Raw genomic sequence first — 19,563 nt, 5'->3', positions numbered from 1 at the left:
TGTCTCGGGTGTATATGGTGTGGTGTCGAGTTGTATGATCGTTGCGTTATCTATAAAGCGGGGTGTGAGCCTTTTTTGATAGAAAACAACTCGAGTTCATGCCAACATGCACAGATATTCACGCATAAATTCACAACGCATCCACTCACACGGTTACGCATGCCTAGTGTAGGAGAGCGAAAAGGGTGGAGAGAGGGCTCACGCTGACATGTTAGTAGTTAGTGTTGCTAGAGATGGCTCCGAGCGTAACAGGGAAGAGGTCGGGGCGGTCCTTGCTGAGGAGGATATGGCTGTCGGAGATGGACAGCCATGGCCCTGGCAGCAACGGGGGTTTAGCGGATCACCATTGCGAGCGAGGCACGACGATGGGAATTGGCAAAGAGGGATAACAAGGAGCAAAATGAGGGTGGTGCGTTGCTAGAGTGCCATTTTCGGCGGGCTAGAGGTGGCGGAGTCTAGCTTTGGTCCTGCGAAAGTTGCCGAGGGTACAAGTCGAAGGCCGGAGATAGCCGGACAGGGTCTGGTCGAACCAAACACAGTGTACGTTGTTTATAAGAGCGTCCAGCTTTGGACGTTGTTGGTATTGGCGTCCAGCCCTGGACGTTATTATTCCTAGCGTCCTTCCTATTTTTTGAATTTCTCATTAGTGTTTCTTAGTTTCAGAATTACTGGAATATTAATTATCAATAATAAAAATTTCGGGTTTTTAGGAGCAGTTTCCAAAAACACAAATTTGACCTTTTTTACCCTAACTGCTAGTACACTCCACGGAATAGCTACCTGGTCTTTGTTGACGAGCTTTTTATGCTGAGTGAAGAAACTATTTTTTTCTTCTTCTTTTTTCCATAGTCAAGCTAACTGTGGGGAATGAAAATTAGTTGTGGATTGCGGCAGTTTAGCAGTAAACTACCGGGACTGAAGATATTGAAATTTTCTTTAATTGTTTTTTCCCAGGTCACAATAACTGTGAGGACTAAAGAATTAGTGACCTTGGTATTACCCTTTAAGAAAAATGATGAAATAAAAACAAAATGAGATTTTCTAAGCAAGAATGAATTGGTGGCATTGACATTATCCTTCAAGAAGAAAGAAAATGAAAAAACAATCTAAAACAAACAATGAAAAATTCACACAATTTACACAAAATGCCTTTTTTTAATAATATGCAAGAATAAACATATAATAGTGTAATTTTCTAAAAAAATATCCTAAAAAGCAATGCATTAGTCGCATTTGTATTACCCTTAAAAAGAAACAAAATGAAATAAACACTAAAACATAATCAAAAGAATGATGTTTCCTAAAAAAGGAATGAATTATGGTATTACCCTTATAATGACATTGGCATTACCCTTTAAGAAAAAAGAAAATAAGAAGAAGAAGAAGAGGAAGAAGAATGGCAAAACAGTTCCGGTTATTAAAGTGGGTTATCCAAAACATTTTAACTTTACGCATGTACGAAAATCTGGTTAACTGAATTAAACTGAAAACAATTCCGAAAAGGCGAAGCAATAAGATGATTAAACATGGTTTCCATGCTGGTTTTCCAGAGACCTCAATCTACCTTATTTAGCCCAACCAACTTCCCATATATATCCAACTATGACATGGTGATGATCTTATTAATTTCACTACAAATCTGACACGTAACCACAGTGTAGACAGGGAAAACAAAAGGATAATCAGGAACCAGCACACATGCATCGAATAATTTCTGTACTGGAGCCTGCTTTGTTGAAGTTTAACCGCATAACTGGTTTGCGCAATTGTACAACCCCACGCTTATTCACAGTAGTTATATTTTCAGTCATTGCCCTACAAAGGAACAAACATCAAATTTCAAGCTCAATTGGATGTATAAAAGGGGACCGCGTTAAAAGGAAACTCACCGTTATGTTTCCCATCTCTGAATTGTGCATTCTTCGATGACTTGAAGGTTTCCAAGAATTCTATACCCTTCTGATGTTCAAGTTTCCGCCTTGCCTTGTCCCACTTGTGCTCCGAAGCTAAGATCTCAATGATCCGGGGTAATGCCCTCCCTGCAGCATCTGTGTCAAGAAAGGCAAGCCGGCATCTCCTTGCAACAAAGTCAACTGCAGACTCGCAGTACTCGTGGCGAGCACAATATGCTACTTCAGCTTCTAAGAATGGGTATCCGTGAGCAAGTCGCTTTCCCAAGCCTTCATTCTGGAAAATGAAGCCATTAACAGATAATGAGGATTTGGTATGGTAACCACAGATTTATAGTAGAATAAAACAAGCCTTGGTTGCAGTTGCATTATGATGAATTGTGTATACAATCGTATGATGGGCTATTGAGCTGTATGAGAGCATGAGTGCACTATAGCTGATTCAGCAAAGTTACATTGCATAGTTGAACACCGCAATTATATATACATTCGTGCTGAATAGTTGATATCCCTTGAGGCTAGCTACGCAATCCCAGATAGTTGACAATCAGCACAAGAAATGTGCACATGGGCAGCTCATATGAAAGAGAACCAAGTGTAATATGTACAAATCAAAAAATAAAATTCCATATAAAACGAGGGGAAGTATCATTAGAAATGTTAGAGATGAACTGATACAAACAAATCAAATAGCATCAACAATTATAGGTTATCAGTACAATTTCAATGGAAATACTGAACTAGTTCAGAAATTTAGAGTCAAAACAGAAATTTATTTGCCATCATTAAATTTCAGAGAATCCTGAACATTCAAGTTAGCGTCATCAACTATGATGCATTCACTATTTATTTAAGGGAAAGACTAAGTGCATTTTCCAAAGAACACATAAGCAAATCAACTATTTTAACATCACATTGTCATCCTTGTGCTGTCCACGGAAGAAAAAAGTGAAGAAGCAGAGGAAGATACAGCACATTCATTGCATGCAAAGAATTGCATGGCTGCTCAGGGAACCAACGAGTTGGAGAGCATCAAGTGTGTGTGTGTGTGTATAAAATGGTGTGTCAGCTAGGATGCTGTGGGAGCATGGGTGTTTAAGTTTCTGGTGATTAAAAACCAAAAACTGAGACGGAATTTCTCCTTCATGTCTTCTTCACTGAACATTCATTGCCTACTGAACTGGGCCTCATGTCAGTGCCACATCGTACCAGATTGATACCAAGTACAAGACGTTAGCCAGTTCATAACTTCAGACCTCACTATACATCCAATGAATTCGACTTTGTAAATTTTTAATGTGGTAATGGTGTGCAGATATCTCATGCATCCGTGTAATGCAATAGTCAACATAGGAACACACCAAACAGATGGCCATTTTGTGCATGATTATATTGCCCTTATGTTCCTGAATATCTAATTTGAGACTTGAATTAGAAAACGCAAAATAGAACTTTTCTTTCCTTCTTGCTAAAACATAGCTTGCGTATGTAAGTTGCTATAGTCAAGGGATCACAAACCTGGGCAATTGCAGCCACTCTTTCAGCCAAAGTACCATATGCATGTGACAGATGTTTTGATACAGCACTGTCCATTGCGCCTGGAATAACTTTGCCACCATATGTCTTCTTCATTCGCTTATAATTCTGAGCAAGCACAGTAAAAGAAGCAGGATCCCATCCATATCCACCAACTATATGCAAATGATCAGTCACACAGTCATTTGCTGGCTTCAAATTCCCTGACCTTATTGCTGCATTAACAGCATCTTCAGCCATGCTGAATAAACAAGCTTATTAGAAATTTAGAATACAGCAGTGGAACCTAAACATATGCTGCACATGCATGCTAGTACACCCATATAGCCCCGACAACCAATGCATTAAGTCCTGACAAAAAATACATGAAGTACTAATGCAATAAATGACGGTCCAATTAATTTCTCAGAATAATGATTAAACCAATGTACTACATACATAATTGTCACGATATGCACGGGATCAACAACTATCAAGATATGAATGATAGTAAACCAGGCAAAAATTTGAGTGAGACAAACCAGCTTAATTTATCATGTGTACACAGAGCAAAATTAGCTACCGTGGAATCCTTTACCTTCTATACGTTGTCCATTTTCCACCTGTGATTGTTATTAGCCCTGGGTAGTCTTCAAATACAACATGGTCTCTAGAAATACTTTCCGTGTTCTTTGCTGATGGATCCATGGCCAATGGGCGAATACCACTCCATGCAGAAAGAACATCCGAACGCCTCACCTAATATGATAATGAAATTATTTCCCCATCTCCCTTAGTTGGTTAGAAATTCTACACAATGAAAAATATGAAAATATAACAAAAACAAATATACAAAAAGGACTAATGGTAGGCACATGGCTAGTATTACAATACAAAAGACATCGTGAATGCATAGCAATGAATCAATGATCAAAGTAGTGCAGAGCAAATTAACCCAATTACAAACACTGTGGAATCTACTGAGTTTAGCAATGCATGATTTCAATACTGAAAATTGGGTAGGCATTGCTTAAATGAACGTTACTTATTGCTGGAAGATTGATATAGAACTTTGAATGCACCACAGAACCCTAGACATGTGCTTCATAGCTCGTGAATTGACAAGTTAAATTTTCCTCAAGAAATATATAACATTCCAGAGTTCACCAGTGCATTCTAAGTTTCTAACAAAGGGAGCTGACTCTAGATTGATTATCATGTATAATGTCTAGCATGAGCATGTCACCCACATACTCAAGCATAGAACCCAGCAGGCGTAAAGAGGAGTTTAGAGTGATGGAAAAACAACTTTTAATAAAGGTTACACATATGCTAGTACACGAACCTGAACATTAAGATAATCACATATTGCATCCAATATGAACTGTATTTCATCTTCATGTGGTTCAGGAAGCATTGTTATTGCTGTACTAGAATCAGTTGTCCCAGCAACCGTCCTTCCCAACCATGGCAGCATGAATACAACTCTACCATCTTTTGTCTTGGGGACAATTAACCCCATCCCTTCAGGGGAATAATAATCAGGAAGTACAATGTGCACCCCGCTGCTCGGAGCGATCATGGGTACTACGTCACTGTTAGCCATCTTCCTTACAGAATCACAGAATGCTCCTGATGCATTAACAACCACCTTTGCAAATGTGTCGAATTCCTTACCTGACACACAAAGCCAGAAGTTAATTAACTATGTAAGATGACTGCATACCTATCTAGATGAGCACAAAAATCCCAGATTATAATGCCACATTACAGAAAGTACTGTCAAGTAACAAATACAAAGATATAATCCAATTAGCACAGTATGCTGTTGCCCTCATTCGGGCTTAACAGATAACCTGTCGACTTGTACTCCATGGAGTATACCATACGTTAACTACAGTTTTATGGCAGAGCACAAGAAAGTTCTATCGGTGCAACTACCACTATTTGACCGTTGAGACTAGAAACTACTACATCATTTGATAATTAAAATTTATTCACATTATCATGGTCTACATGCTTAAGATATTTAGATGCACTTGAAACTAGAAAAAGTCCACCAGTAAATCCATGTTTAATGAAAAAACGCACCGGATGATAAAATAAGATAATCCGAGTCATACTTTAAAGTGATTATATCCTTGATATAGTGCAAAGAGAAAAGACATACTTTATTCTACCTGATAACGTGTCACGGATGTGTGCACCAATGACCCTCTCTCCTGATTCATCCTTAATGAGGGAGACCACTTCAGCATAATTGAGAACAGCTGCACCAACAACTGCAGATGTGCATGCCAACCCCACATTCAAACGAGAGTCGTTCATTTGACCATCATAGTAAACTACGGTTCCTCGTAGGCTACGGTCACCATCATTCCTTGCAAGGGTCGGGAAAAGCTCAACTGATTCTTCTACAGAATAATACCGTGATAAATGTAGCAGCCTTTTTCCAGCAACAATATCATAGAACTTCAAACCAAACCAGTAGTATACAACCTCAAACCAGTTAAAGCAAGGAGTCATGCATGGCAAAGCATGACATAAATGGGGAGCATTCTCAATAACTTGCTTGCGCTCCTTAAGAGCGTGAAAAACCAGTTTCAGCTGCCCATAATCAAGATTGAACACTGCCTTCTCCAAGTAACGCACACCTGTACAAATGAATTCAACGCAAAAATGATGAACCATGCTATGGTCTATTGGTCTTTCGACCCAATCAATATATGCTTGAGCTCACAGATTTAATATGGACACATTGAAAGATTAAAAAAAGAAAGATGATTGTCAATGTTGCATAAACATGAATACATGTCCAAAGAGAAGAAAAAAAAACTTCGCTGCACTAAACAACAAAAAGCATACTTAAAAAAAATCCTGGTTTAAGAAGTATTTTTATGCTCTCTTTCTTTAGAAAGCAATCACAGTGCACAAAGCACCTCAGTTATTAATGACTGATCTATGACGAAGCTCTGAACCTTACAGAAATGGGTCATCAATTTGATCACTGCACTGACTATTGCTATTGAGCGACTCTCACACACCCAGAATTTTGAATACCAGTAACAATCAGAAATCGGACGTCATTACAGTATGGTGGTTTTGGTTTGTGTATACTTGTCACTTTGATCCTAGGCATTTATCCAACGAAACGTGCTACTAAATTCTGATTGATACTGGTATAAGATTGACGTGTATGAAATTAGAGCCAAACAACATCCATAGCTGGAAAATTAACTATGTGCTGCTTATACTTTGTTAAAACATGTACCGGAGTGACCACCAAACTTACGATGCTAGTAACAAGAAATGTATCGATTCATTATCCCAGTAAGCGGAAGGGGATAATTAAGAAAGTGGTCACTGCCAGTATATAAAATCGTCAAGCCCTGACCCACACTCTCGTTCCCATTGAATCAGTCTCACTAGCTTTAAAAAAATGGGAGTGACCACTGGCCTGGACCACCAAATCTAGTCGGCCAAGGACCTCTCGAGAAGATTCAGCGTTAACGCTCCGAAAGAACGGAATGCAGGAGGGCTAAATTAAAACTGCAAACGAGGAGGATCTACGCGCAAAAGGGGGATGAATCTCCGGAGGGGCCCTAGGGTTGGGGGGAGAGCACGCACCGCCGTGGATGAGCTTGGTGGATCGGGAGGAGGTGCCGGAGGAGAAGTCCTCGCGCTCGACGAGGCCCACGCGGAGGCCGCGCGTGGCGGCGTCGAGCGCGACGCCGCAGCCGGTGGCACCGCCGCCGACCACCAGCACGTCTAGCGGCTCCGCGGCCGTGGACCCGGCCAGCGCCGCCCGCTGCGCGGCGCGCGGGGGAGGGCCGCCCGAGCCGGCCCGCGACACGAGCTGCCGCGCGGACTCGAGGGCCGCGGGGGACGGGTCGGAGGCGGACGCCGGCGACGGCCAGGCGGCAGCCGCCGCGGCCAGCGCGGAGGTCGCGGCCAGGGCCGTGCCGGCGCCGCGGAGGCGCCACGCGGCCATGGTGCGGCGTGCGGGCGCGTGGGATCGCGGCTCGGTGCTGAGCTGGGTGGCTGCGTTCGGGAGGGGTTGCGGGGAGAAAATGGCCTCGGTATATTCGGTGGAGCCGTGATTTTGGTTTTCTTTCCCACTTTTCAGGGCTCGCACGGGCGCGCGGTGGAAGAATCTTTACACGATTTTTGGAGGACTCAGATTCTCAGACATTTTTTTCTCTGTGCAAACTCCCGCCGTTCACAAATATAATATGTTTTGATATGGATTACATACGTACTAATACGAGCAAACAAATTTATCAAAATGCGCCTATATACATCCAAAACAAAAAATGTTGGAACATCTTATACTAGCGAACGGAGAAAGTATATTTGTAATACTAGTACTAGTTTTGTCTCACCCGTCGACAACTTGCAACGGAAGAGGATCGTGCCGATCTTAGGCCATGTCCAATGCAACGTGTTCAGGGAGTTGCTTAGAAAAATAGATGGATTTTGCTGAGGCATCGGTGTGCTCCTTATTCGTAGAGGGGCACCACTATCATAAATAGACATAAGCACTTAAGAGGAAACGGTCTATTTTATTAAACACGTTGCAATCTGCATCGTTTGCTCTATGTACAACTTGTTTTTTTTAGTTAGTTTGTACAACTTGTACTATATTTGTTCTCATCATAAAAAAAAAGCAGAAATTTGTCCGGTTTTCACTTAACATTTTAAATTTAGCATAAAAACAGTGTGAGCTAAAAAAAGAGCAGAGGATCAGCTCCCCTGTTCCTGTCACCACAAGTCCGAGCAAATGCCGGGCACGTCTTCTCCACACTACAGGCTACAGAGACCGTGCAGCAGACTTGCTTGCTCGACGGCGCATGTGACATAATAATAAACAAAGCAACGGAATAAACACTGCATATTTTCCCACAGAAAGAGAAGCACTGAATATTTACATGCCCTAGTCATCTAGCCTGCAGCAGCACAGAGACAGGCTCAAACGCTACAAGTTTTTGATCTAATAACAAAGCACACAACGCACATCATATCCCACTCTCTTGGGTAGCTCCATCCTTCCTCGCACGCCATTTACTCAAGTCCACGACACATCGAACCCACAAACTTCTGCGTGATCTCTACAGCGGTGGAGATTGTGCGGAAGTTTCCTGGTTACATGCGTAGAAATTCCATGAACAGCCCTTCACGTCACGGTGGAATTGCAGCCTCAGAAGTCCAGAGGTGGCGTTTCCTGGTACATTGACAGAATATATGTCAATACTATCGTCAGAGCTGAACTAATTAGACCTGAACACCAACTAAGAAATAAAATAGACCTGAACAATTACACCAAACATGAGGAGAACCTAATCTAGTTGTATTTCAATCAATCACCAATAAAATATAGTAGTATGTCTGAAGGCCGTACATAATCATATGCAAGAAATTATGTCCACAGAAACACCATTTAAGCACATAGTATACACTGATAGTTTTTTTTTCACAGGTATAGACTGATATTTATCTTCACAATCTTAATCACATCGAAAATATGACCAGGTTCTGTGATACAAGTAAAATATAATATATACAAGTACATAAGTAATTATCTCACTCAGTTATGGCATAATATAAAATGCATGACTGTGATATGACCAAATTAAGAGGGGGGGGGGGGGGGGGGGGGGGCTAGTTTCCAACAATTTTAAACATCAACATAGTTTGGACATTATCCAGGAGCGACAGTGAAGACCTTACCTTGTGCAACAAGTCATGGGCAATGAAGTCCCAAGGAAGAGATACTGACATCAAACAACACTTGAGCGGAAGAAGCTTATCATCCAACCGTTTGTTGGCAGATGCAGCCTCGAAGGCCTGCTCTGCCAACTTTGATGCAGCAGAAGCCGCCTTACGAACAAGAACCCGGAAGTTATCTCCTGCATCTTTCTTCGGTCTCTCACGGCTCTGATCTGATTAATAAAAAAACATCCATTTCAGTTTGACAAGTCAACAACTTGCAGCAGAGCTACAGCAAAACCAAAAGTGCATGGGCATATTTGAGGGTTGTGTATAAAGTTTGTTATTGGTCACAACAGAGCAAATTGTAAACTAGATTGCACCATTAAGTGGTATGGTTTGCAGAGAATAGACAGATCATACAAAACCTGCAATCCCAGAAACAGCAACTTCAACTTCCCCACGTCCTTCAGGGCCCCTCATGAAAAGTTTATCGAGTTTAGTATTGTCCTGCCCAAGTGAGAGGAAGCTCCCGAATTTGGATCTGCCAGCTGATAACATTAGGAGAAGTATACGTTAGAAAACAATAAAACCTATCAAAATCTCAAACAGGACATCTCCTATCTAGGCTGAGTATAGTGTCCAGCAGTTAGAAGTAGTATTGCTGAAGACTGAATCATGCTTAGTTGCTGAGAACAAAATAATTGCAGAAAACAATACTTGATAATAGGACCACAAGCATAATAGTTTCCTTGTAAATAAAGTAAACGAATGAAAGACTAACCATCATAAGCTTCCCGGACATTTTGATAGCTGACATAGCCTGAGAAGAGAGTTCTCTGCAATAGAAATCATAGTTAGGTCCACATAACCAAATCAACGTGAAATCTAGGATTCCTTTTGAGAAGGATGAGGAGTGCACTAGTATGGTTTGAATGTTAAGTGTAAAATGAATTTTGGAGAGTTACATCACATAGTAATATGGATTTCTTCCTAAAGGGACAGGTGTTACTAGCAAATACTGCATACAGTCAGAAATATCTCCCAGAACAGATAGCTTCTGAAGTATAACTAGGTTTTAAGCAGCAGGAATACGGGCATGCAGAGAGTAATTTAAACATAGGTCAATAAAACAAAAGAGAATAGGGAGCAGAGAGCTATATGTTTGGAGTACTTATAAGCAGCCCTTCGCCTTACTGTGGGCCAGATCCCACTGAAGGTGCAGGTTAGAACAAAACAGAGGAGAGAAGAGAGAAGGGTTGGCTGGGAAAGCTGCTTCACACGACAGAGCACAGACAAACCGTACAGTTCAGGGATGGGATTTCATAAAATAGTTGAACAATTAGAGAAGATGTCTGGTCGACCCCCTGAACAATACACACCCCCATAGTTCAGGGGGTTGTCCACACATCTTCTCTACCAACATTATCTTATGTAATGAATCTAAAAAAGGTTACAAAGAAACCTTCATTTAGGAAGAGAGTGAACCTTTGGTGGGTTCTCTCCACTGCTCCCAGAGTTGATCCCAGATTGTATATTAGAACTGACATTGCTTGATTCACTTTCTTCAGGAAATGCTGCCCCATCATGCGCATTGAGAATCACACAATAGCAGTGTTCTGGGTCTGACAAAACCTGCTCAAATTTACAAGATCACTTTACTCTTTATGGTTAACTTAGAAAGTATATGGCCAAAGCCATCTGAAGGTAAAACCATGGAACATCAGTAATAAAACCGTAGGCATCTACAATATTTGCAAGTATTGCCAGAACACAATGTTATGTAATTTTTGGGAGAAGTAAATCAGAACTCACCACAGCATCAAAAGGATCATCGAAGTCATCAACTGAGAAATAAATGTTCGGATATGCAGGTACTGTCTCTACAGCCTATTAAAGGGATGTGAGTTACAACAGATTATTTATATTGAAAGGCAGTCTCTCTGAAAAGATGATGCCAGAAGAAATTACCTTTCTTTGATCAAGGCGGAAATTTACACGGCTAGGGGATGCATATACAGTTTTCGAAACCTTATAAATTGGAGGCAACCGCTTGCTTTTGTCTGCACGATTGCGAAGATTGCTGATACTGTGGAAGTAGATTAGAAGAAGCACATAACCAACCATTAAATATTACAGAGGGGAGTTATGAAAAAAAAGTTTTGTTGTGCATGACAATTGATACTACTGGTACTCTAAGATTTGTGAGTCCCTTAACATTCCAGGGCAAACTCAAGCTGAAAGATAAATTTGTGGTCACAAATTGTTCAGCCAGCTAATGAAAAAAGTGTGATCGTACCAACAACCCAGACCCGTTTCTCAACATTTAGTTGAAACAGAGAATGCTGTTTCAATACGGAATTAGATAACATGACAATCATTATTTGCCAACTGTCTCAGATTTTGATAAAGGGTGAGAAACTATGAACCAAAAATCTGGGGAGTTCTTTAACTGACTATAGTTAACAGACCAAAAGTGCTGTATTAATATAAGGATTTACTTCATTTAGCACCCCGTTGCCATTGGCGATCTGCCAAGATGTGATGAAGATAGCAAACACGAGGGCTTGGATAAGAAGAGGAATAACTGAGAGTAGGAGGCTAATTGGTAGATTTCTCTCAATTTGTTCAGCCTAACCATGCTCTGGGTGCAGACTGGCTTATATAGCCTACAGCTCAACACAAGGCCAAATCGATGGTGAACATACACGCACTCTGCACCACCGTTGTTACACCTCTCCTATAAACTCCAGTGTCTCGCAAACCAGCCATGACACCTCAATAGATCACCAAAAAAGGTTTTTAGTTGTTCTTATGCCTAGTTATAGCTAATTGTTCAGAGCATATAAAGCTTGTAAGATCTTAGCGGAAGTGCCACAGAAACATACCTGCACAATGCCACTGTCACAGTATATGATGTGTGAGCGACTAAATTCAAATAGAAGGAACGTTCCCAATCAACCTCAGTTGAATTAGCATTGATGAGCTTTTCAAGCTGGCAATTGCAAAAAAAGGAGCATATTTAGCCCAGTAATTCAACAGAAAGTAATTGTTCTTATCATGGGTTCTCCAACTAACACTATGTTAATCAGATAAGACATAAAAGAAACACTGATAAGGATTTCCCCATTGTCACTGGTCTTAAAAATTACACCTCACAAACATGAAAATTACTGTATTGAGTGTTCATCTGTTCATGCATACAAAGTTATAAATGGCAAGGGATCTAACATTGTCGTCATGCAACTCACAGATAAAATTTTCCAGTACTGTATGTTCATTACAGTTATACATATGAACATTGTGTAGCAGGTACCAAAAAAGGGCTCCTTCGGCAGTTAAGAACAAGAAATTAGAATAAATTTTCTATATATATAGGGTTAATGAAATAAAATAGTGGGAACACTTTCCCTTATAAAGCAGTTTATTTTAACAATAGTTACAAAAACTGTGAGCTTAACTGAATACAGAACATACTTGTTATGGTTGCAACAGAATTAACTCAACAGTAGAGGACATACAAATACAAAAGAAGTGAAGAAAGAGCGAATATATATTTTATAAAAATTTCTTGAATCTACACTACCAAGGAAGCCTCAAGAATTAGCCAAAAAATCTTTAGTAAAGTGGATTCAGTGTAGCTTGTTTTACCGTAGGAGCCCATCTCCGCACGAAAAAGGGAGGCAGATCTTCCATCTTCTGCATCTACAGCCAGCAGCAACAAACGGTGAGATGCATATTGCACAGGGCAACATCGTACCAGGCTAACATAAGGGGAAAATCAGCAGGCCTATAGAAGGTACCGCGCTGTTGACAAAGAAGACGAGGTCGTCCTCCTCCCTGCTCCTTGAGACCCTACCACGCACGAAGAAGAGATCAAGCATCTCATGCCAGAATTTATCATCCATCTCGACGTCCGAAGGATCATCTTCAGACTCAACAACAGTCCACCCGATCAAATGTGAATGCTTCTTCACCATGCTAAGCAGTTCGGCCCTGGAAACAGAAACGTGCACAAAACAGTAGCTGCGTAAGCATCCGAGGCATATATAGGTAGATAATATATCTATAGTGTGAAACGCAAGTGTGTCCCTGTTATAGACATGTATAATTTTACCAAGGCGATGCCCTCGGAGAACCGGATCATCCAGTTGCACTGCATAGGCAGCAACCGTGTTCGAGGAGACGACTACCGAGGTAGTACAGACAATCAGCGTAGCTACGCTGAGGCCAAATTGGAAACCGCAATCCTTAATTTGTCAACTCTGGCTACTCGTGGCCAGTTGCGCCGATGGGAATTTTTGACTTCTATGATCGAATTGTGCCTGCTGAAGCTAGAAACCGAAGAGGGGAGAACAGAGGGAGAGATGGGGAGAGGGCGCTTACCTCGAGGGCGACGCCTGGCCGTGGTCGTCGCCGCCGGTTAGGTCAGTAGGCGATTTCTCGACGGGGACCTCCCCGGACGGCGAGGAGGTGGAAGGCGGCGCCGCCATCGCGCGGCACGCAAACTAGGAAGAAGGGGATCAGGAGGGGGCGCGCGTGGGAAGCAACCGCCAATTCCCCCGCGGGTATCGGGGTCCCCGGCCGTGAGAACCACGCACGCGGCTTGGGAAGCAGGAGAAGGACTCGATGCCCGGCAGCGGAGGAGACTCGACTCAACCGGGGTGAAGGGGAAGGGGAGCGGAGCAGGGGAGGAAGACGGGCGAGCGGATCTCCGGCGCCGGTCGCCAACACGTGGCCCGCCAGCCGCGAAGACGTGGCGCGTCGCACCCTGCCAGCGCACGCCGCAGCGAACCCGACCCGACGGATCGACCCAGAGTCCAGACCCAGCACATGCCAGCTCACCAGCCCAGCCTTTCTCTATCCCCTAAATAATCGTTTATAATCCCGCCGTGCCCCTTCGCCATGGCCGCCGCCTCACTCCGCTCCGCCCTCCTCTCTCTCTCCTCCCCCTCCTGCGCCCTCCGCCGGCTCGCCTCCGCCTCCGCGCCGCGCGGCCCCCGCCTCGCCCAGCCCAAGGTCTCCGGGCGAACTGATGTACTAGATCGTCGCGCTTCTCGCAGTTCCGCTCACGGTTTCTGATTGGGGTTCTGCAGGGGTTCGCCCGGGCTCGCCGGTCCTACCCGGCCGCGTTCGCCGCCATGTCGACGTTGTCGGGAGCCAAGGAGGCGCCGGCCAACAACCCGGGCCTGCAGGCCGAGGCCGACCCGGCCACCAAGGGCTACATCATGCAGCAGACTGTAAGCCACTCCCTCCCCTTTGCTTCGCACTACTACGTTCAGCCGCGGATTCAGCCAGTATACGTGTGCTACTGGATTCAGTTTCGCGATTCTGCGGGTTTGATTTGTGGAGTGGAAGTCGCTATGTGGCCGGATTTGGCCGAGGCAATCTGTCGAACACTGGTCCGTAGGTGCTTGCAATAATGTCAGGCTGTAAAATTGGGAGGAAACAACACTTACCGAGGACTAAGTGATGGGTCATGGGTGTTGCTAGTTCCATGTGATGTGATAATTTCGAGCAGGAGCAACATTGTTGGTTTTGCAACTGCAAAGTTAACTTGTCATCCTTCTTTGTTTGGCCCGATATGCTGCTGCCTTTTCCCTGTTGCATATGTTCATTTCAACACCTGTGGTATGGAGTTGCCCTGCCTAATGCTGGAAACTATGTGTTTGGGCGTAGCATAGGCAGCTCATCAAAGGCTTTCATGGGCTTGTATTTTTGATAGGGGTGCTTTGGATGCTCCTCAATAAACTGAGGAATTTTTAAGTGTTATATTGTACTAGGCCATGTAACTTCATCTGTTCTGCAATTGGTCGAACAGTTGGTGGACCAGCTTGTTACTAGCAGCATTTTGGTTGTCCCAATCGGTTGCTATTATATTATGAATTTTTTTCACTCTTCTTTTTTTGCTTACAGATGTTCCGCGTAAAGGACCCAAAAGTGAGCCTTGACTTCTACTCGCGTGTGATGGGCATGTCGTGAGTTTTCTTTCTTTTGTCTTCCTTCAGATAATGTGGTCGTGCATGTAAGAAGAACATCCATGAGTCATTGATTTCCTTAGTGAAATCTGTAAATGTTCTATTAAATTTCCGGGTTTTCAAGAAAAGCTAGTATCATTGCATATCAAGCAATGCTTTGAATTTTCTCCTATGGCAAGCTAACATGAGTAATGCTGGATGTAATTGCGTGGAAATATGGCAATTCCATAATTGATACCTGGAGCAGCAAGGATCTGACCTAAAAGGGAATAAGCTCTATAATTCAGTTCTACTGCACAACAGAAAGCTCAAGGCCTTAGTTTTGGCCTCTTGCTAGATGTGCTTCAAATTGCTATAATTTACCACATGTTTATATTTTAGAAAAAGGCACTGAAGTTATGAATTCTCAAGTATACAAACAGCAGACTACGTTTAGTGAGTAAGAGGTTCATGGATATGCTAATAAATAGGAATTTGCAGTGTCTCAAATGTAGTTGCACTATTAGTGTCCATCAAAAACCATATTGCACTGTCGTGCGACAATAACTGCTTGCTGTTTCTTTTACGTTTTGTTAACAAAACCAGGTTGCTGAAAAGGCTGGATTTTCCTGAGATGAAATTCAGTTTGTATTTTCTTGGTTACGAGGTAAGAGTTTCTTGATTAGGGGAACAATAAATCACTTGACTTGATGAATCAGCTAACGCCTCTGGTTCTTTACCTTGGAATTGTTGATAGGATTTGTCTGCAGCCCCTGCTGATCCTGTCCAGCGGACTGGATGGACTTTTGGGCAAAAGGCTACGATCGAGCTCACTCAGTATGTTTTGTTATTCTTTAATATTGTCCTTGATTGTTTCTCAGTAGCACCGATTGCACACTAATATATTGATAAACTCCTGGTTTCACTGTAGCAACTGGGGCACAGAAAGTGATCCTGAATTCAAAGGGTACCATAATGGGAACTCAGACCCTCGTGGGTTCGGTATGTGCAACAAAAATTCTTGTGTAAAAATGTTACCAGTGCTTTTGCTTAATATCACCATGAATCTCTTAGATGCTGCAACGCTCATATCTTCTTTTTTTATTCAGGCCATATAGGGGTAACTGTGGATGATGTCTACAAGGCATGCGAGCGTTTCGAAAGTCTTGGGGTAGAGTTTGTGAAGAAACCAGATGATGGTAAAACTAGGCTGCCTACTCCTTTTAGATCGTCAATATTATGTGGCGTACTGGTGTTGCATATGGCCTTGATACCGAATTGTTAATTCAATATAAATCATGGCAAATGTTAAGGGAGAAAGCAAGAAACTTAGTTAAAAGGCTTATATCCATTTGTATCATGCCATGTTAAATTCTTGTTAGGAGTGGAGTGGAGTAATAATTGCTACTACTCGCTAGATGCACTTCACATAGCATTATCTGTATTACTCGAATAACAATCTAAACGGAAAAATTCAAGGCATGTGTTTCATATAGTTTACAATCTTGAGGGGCATCCAGGACACGCTTAGCATCAGCAACATCTTTGAAATCTTGATCGACCTTTCTGACTCAAGGCCTCCTTGGATCACTCCACTATTGCAACATCTTGTACATCCACTACTATAGCATCTTGGGCATTTCACCCCAGAGAACCACACAATTTGTCCATCTTGTGTCAGGTAAATGGGGTGTTGGCCCCTCCATCTCTGCTTCAAGTCATTGGTTAAGTGGAGTGAAGCATTGACCATCCGAGATTATGACGATGAATCGAACAAAACCTCACTTTACGGCATCTAAACTAAGCCATGCTTGGGTTTATATACTCTGATAGGCTATGTTCATCTATGACCAGCCTATCAAAAGAAACAATATTTTGGTATGCTCCAATATCTCAATACTCAATAGTTATATGTGAAAGTAATATATGTATCCACTTCATGATTGAATCTCAACAACAATGGCATTGTGGCAAGTTGCGGACGGGCTAAATGGGGAGGATAGCATGTAGTATTTATACTTCTACGATACCTATTAGAGCCTTATGTATGGGGCACTCATATTATTGGTGAACCCAACTAATTTTGTCATGCAGAAGTACAACCATATTAGGACAGTCATGTTACTTCTATGCTCAACCAATTGGCACAAGCAAACCAGATCATGTTAAAATTACAAATCGATATTCTATACAATCTTCATGTAAAGTAAATGAGAGTATTCTAGTCTCAACCATGTAAAGACGCTTTGAATCACACTAGCACAGTGGCCAGCACATATGTATGTACAACATCTTAATCACGTGTTATTTATTTTTCTCTATAGCTCATATATTCTATATGCTTTTAAGATACATATCGTTTGATGTAACACTTGTGTTGAAACTTTTAGTTGATTCAAAACAATCTATGGATTCTCTAATATAATTATATGGCCAGCCTGCTACTTTGGTTAATCATCTCCAAGTGAATGGTCTATATACGTGATTTCAATTTTCACAAAGTAAATGGTGAAATATTTGTTTGGGAAGGGTGATATATCATTTTTCTGTTGATGCCCACTCCTTACACATTGCTTCAATCTGGAGTTATCTCCAAACCATTGATTGATTTCGACCTTCTGTGGAGCTGTTGAGCTTTCCTTCACCTTCCTATTTCAGAAGACAACCAGCTCATTACATGTTCCCACTGTTTCTCTTATATCGTGTGAAATTTTCATTTGTAATTTTGATAAATTGTTAGCCTCTGGCCTGAATTAACACTTAATTAATGTTTGCATCATCGCTGATGTCCCACATCGGGAAGATGACGTATGTGATTTGTTTGCCGTACTGCACATTGAGTGTTGAAATGCGGTACTATGCTTTAGCAGAAAACAATTGGGTCTTTTTTAGATCTGTGATCTACGTCTCCTGTTTCAACCATCTGTATCATGCTCATGTTAGATCATCGTTAGGAGTTGAGTGAATAGGTGCTGCTAGTCACTAGATGCGCTTCACAAGTTGAAAGACATGCACCGGAATTTCGTCAACTAGTTCAGTTTTGCTCTTGAATTGTTCAAACTTTTAACCCAATTTATGGACGTAAGAGTAGAGCTGATGCATAAAATCAGTAACTGATGTTGATTGCATTCTTGTAATCTTGTTTGCTGCTCTTACAGCCGTGTGGAGAACAATATGGTCAGAGATGTGTTTGTTTCCTTTGTACCTCAATATCCATTAACCGATGCTTAGGGCAGCGATGTAATAAACAGTATTTGGCTGCAGGGAAAATGAAAGGCATCGCATTCATCAAGGATCCCGATGGTTACTGGATTGAAATATTTGACCTGAAGAGAATCGGGGAGGTGACTGCTACGGCATCATGATGAAGTGTTGAAACTCCAACGCCGGTAAAATGGCTTCGCGCCTTCAGAAACGATATGAACTCAGTTATACGGACCATGCTTACATTCTTGCACCGCTAGTTACAGCGTCATGAGCAAAGATATCATGTGACCGATGTTTGAGCATAGATCTGGCGTTGTAACCATTCAGTAATGTAAGCTGCAGGTTGGACATCTCGGCATAAATAAATTAGGGGGCAGACTGTTCGTCAGACGACTGGAGTTTATTAAAGTTTCAGTCACCTCCACCCCCGTTTCAGACTGTTAGTTTGTCTAACTGATGTTGCCGCTTCCGAGCATCCGCCGCATCTCCGCCGGCGATGTCATGGCCAGCCGCTTCGTTCACCGGCTCGCGAAATTAGACGGTTGACTGAAAAATAGCAAACGCTATTATACTAATTAAAACTACGAAATTTGACGGTTGCATCTCGCCCACACGCGTGGATCCGTGTCCGTGTGTGAGCGTACGATCTTGCCCACACGCGTGGATCCGCGTCCGTGTGTGAGCGTATGGATCTTGGCATGTTTCTAGTGCCACGTAGGACTGGGCTGGTGTGTTGGCATTTATCCGGTCGCCCACATGATCGTTTCACCATATGGGAAGGGCCGGTGTGTGGGTGTTCAACAGTTCGCCCACACGCCACTTTTCACTCACGCACAAGGGCTGGTGTGTGGGCATTTGCCATCTCGCCCGCACGCCCATCTCATCTTTCACACCCAAATTGCCACTTGCCATGTGTTTTGCAGTGCACATGACAACTGCCCTAGTGTGTTTTATAAGTAGGTGGCAACTCTCACTTTTTTCTTACTCGAACATCTCAGTTGCCATGTATTTTGCAGGGTACAAGGCAACTGCCCTAGTGTGCTTGTAAGCAGATGTTAACTCTTTTTTTATCCGAACATGTTGTTTTGCCCTGTCTTTTTGTAGCGCTACACGGCAACTGCCTAGTGTTAGTAGGTGGCAATTTTAAAGGTTTTTAAATCATGGCAACTGTAGTAAACCAGATCATACATGGCAACTGCCTAGTGTTATGCCTAGTGTTAGTAGGTGGCAAACCCCTAAAGTTTTCAAATTATGACAACTATAGTAAA

General features: G+C 42.4%; 3 protein-coding genes across 3 annotated transcripts; 1 reads left to right on the top strand and 2 right to left on the bottom strand.

Annotated features, from left to right (window-relative positions):
• Positions 1 to 1,498: 1,498 nt before the first annotated feature.
• SDP6 (FAD-dependent oxidoreductase family protein) lies at positions 1,499 to 7,498 on the bottom strand. Its single transcript, XM_048698454.2, has 7 exons — positions 7,053 to 7,498; positions 5,606 to 6,079; positions 4,771 to 5,102; positions 4,024 to 4,184; positions 3,429 to 3,687; positions 1,890 to 2,187; positions 1,499 to 1,815 (listed from the first exon to the last, which is right to left on the bottom strand). Exons 1-7 carry the CDS (start codon positions 7,414 to 7,416, stop codon positions 1,808 to 1,810), a joined length of 1,896 nt encoding a protein of 631 aa, XP_048554411.2. The 5' UTR covers positions 7,417 to 7,498; the 3' UTR covers positions 1,499 to 1,807.
• An 805-nt stretch (positions 7,499 to 8,303) lies between these two features.
• CW7 lies at positions 8,304 to 13,935 on the bottom strand. The gene is made up of 11 exons (XM_087542983.1): positions 13,518 to 13,935; positions 12,935 to 13,127; positions 12,783 to 12,836; positions 12,020 to 12,126; positions 11,103 to 11,220; positions 10,947 to 11,021; positions 10,620 to 10,766; positions 9,916 to 9,970; positions 9,560 to 9,682; positions 9,153 to 9,364; positions 8,304 to 8,646 (listed from the first exon to the last, which is right to left on the bottom strand). Exons 1-11 carry the CDS (start codon positions 13,622 to 13,624, stop codon positions 8,623 to 8,625), a joined length of 1,215 nt encoding a protein of 404 aa, XP_087399109.1. The 5' UTR covers positions 13,625 to 13,935; the 3' UTR covers positions 8,304 to 8,622.
• Positions 13,936 to 13,972: 37 nt separating this feature from the next.
• LOC125535396 (lactoylglutathione lyase family protein / glyoxalase I family protein) lies at positions 13,973 to 18,734 on the top strand. Its single transcript, XM_048698449.2, has 8 exons — positions 13,973 to 14,150; positions 14,228 to 14,371; positions 15,048 to 15,109; positions 15,695 to 15,755; positions 15,846 to 15,925; positions 16,020 to 16,090; positions 16,198 to 16,287; positions 18,353 to 18,734. The coding sequence occupies exons 1-8, from the start codon at positions 14,037 to 14,039 to the stop codon at positions 18,451 to 18,453; spliced, it is 723 nt and encodes a 240-aa protein (XP_048554406.2). The 5' UTR covers positions 13,973 to 14,036; the 3' UTR covers positions 18,454 to 18,734.
• Positions 18,735 to 19,563: the final 829 nt, after the last annotated feature.

Source organism: Triticum urartu, chromosome 2A, assembly GCF_056163025.1.
Source record: "Triticum urartu cultivar PI428250 chromosome 2A, HENAU_Tu73, whole genome shotgun sequence".
Classification (NCBI taxonomy): Eukaryota; Viridiplantae; Streptophyta; class Magnoliopsida; order Poales; family Poaceae; genus Triticum; species Triticum urartu.
Note: the sequence above shows the minus strand (reverse complement) of the source record. Positions and strands in the feature narration are given on the sequence as shown.

What these genes read in the sequence shown, in the direction of transcription:
- SDP6 (XM_048698454.2), bottom strand. Translation starts at nt 7,416, where the DNA reads ATGGCCGCGTGGCGCCTCCGCGGCGCCGGCACGGCCCTGGCCGCGACC. An exon ending in CATCCGTGACACGTTATCAG is followed by an intron (nt 5,103 to 5,605) that starts GTAGAATAAAGT and finishes TTTGTGTGTCAG; the next exon opens with GTAAGGAATTCGACACATTT. An exon ending in GTGATTATCTTAATGTTCAG is followed by an intron (nt 4,185 to 4,770) that starts GTTCGTGTACTA and finishes TTATCATATTAG; the next exon opens with GTGAGGCGTTCGGATGTTCT.
- CW7 (XM_087542983.1), bottom strand. Translation starts at nt 13,624, where the DNA reads ATGGCGGCGCCGCCTTCCACCTCCTCGCCGTCCGGGGAGGTCCCCGTC. An exon ending in TGCGGAGATGGGCTCCTACG is followed by an intron (nt 12,127 to 12,782) that starts GTAAAACAAGCT and finishes TGCAATTGCCAG; the next exon opens with CTTGAAAAGCTCATCAATGC. An exon ending in TCCGCCTTGATCAAAGAAAG is followed by an intron (nt 11,022 to 11,102) that starts GTAATTTCTTCT and finishes TCCCTTTAATAG; the next exon opens with GCTGTAGAGACAGTACCTGC.
- LOC125535396 (XM_048698449.2), top strand. Translation starts at nt 14,037, where the DNA reads ATGGCCGCCGCCTCACTCCGCTCCGCCCTCCTCTCTCTCTCCTCCCCC. An exon ending in GCTACATCATGCAGCAGACT is followed by an intron (nt 14,372 to 15,047) that starts GTAAGCCACTCC and finishes TTTTGCTTACAG; the next exon opens with ATGTTCCGCGTAAAGGACCC. An exon ending in TGTATTTTCTTGGTTACGAG is followed by an intron (nt 15,756 to 15,845) that starts GTAAGAGTTTCT and finishes AATTGTTGATAG; the next exon opens with GATTTGTCTGCAGCCCCTGC.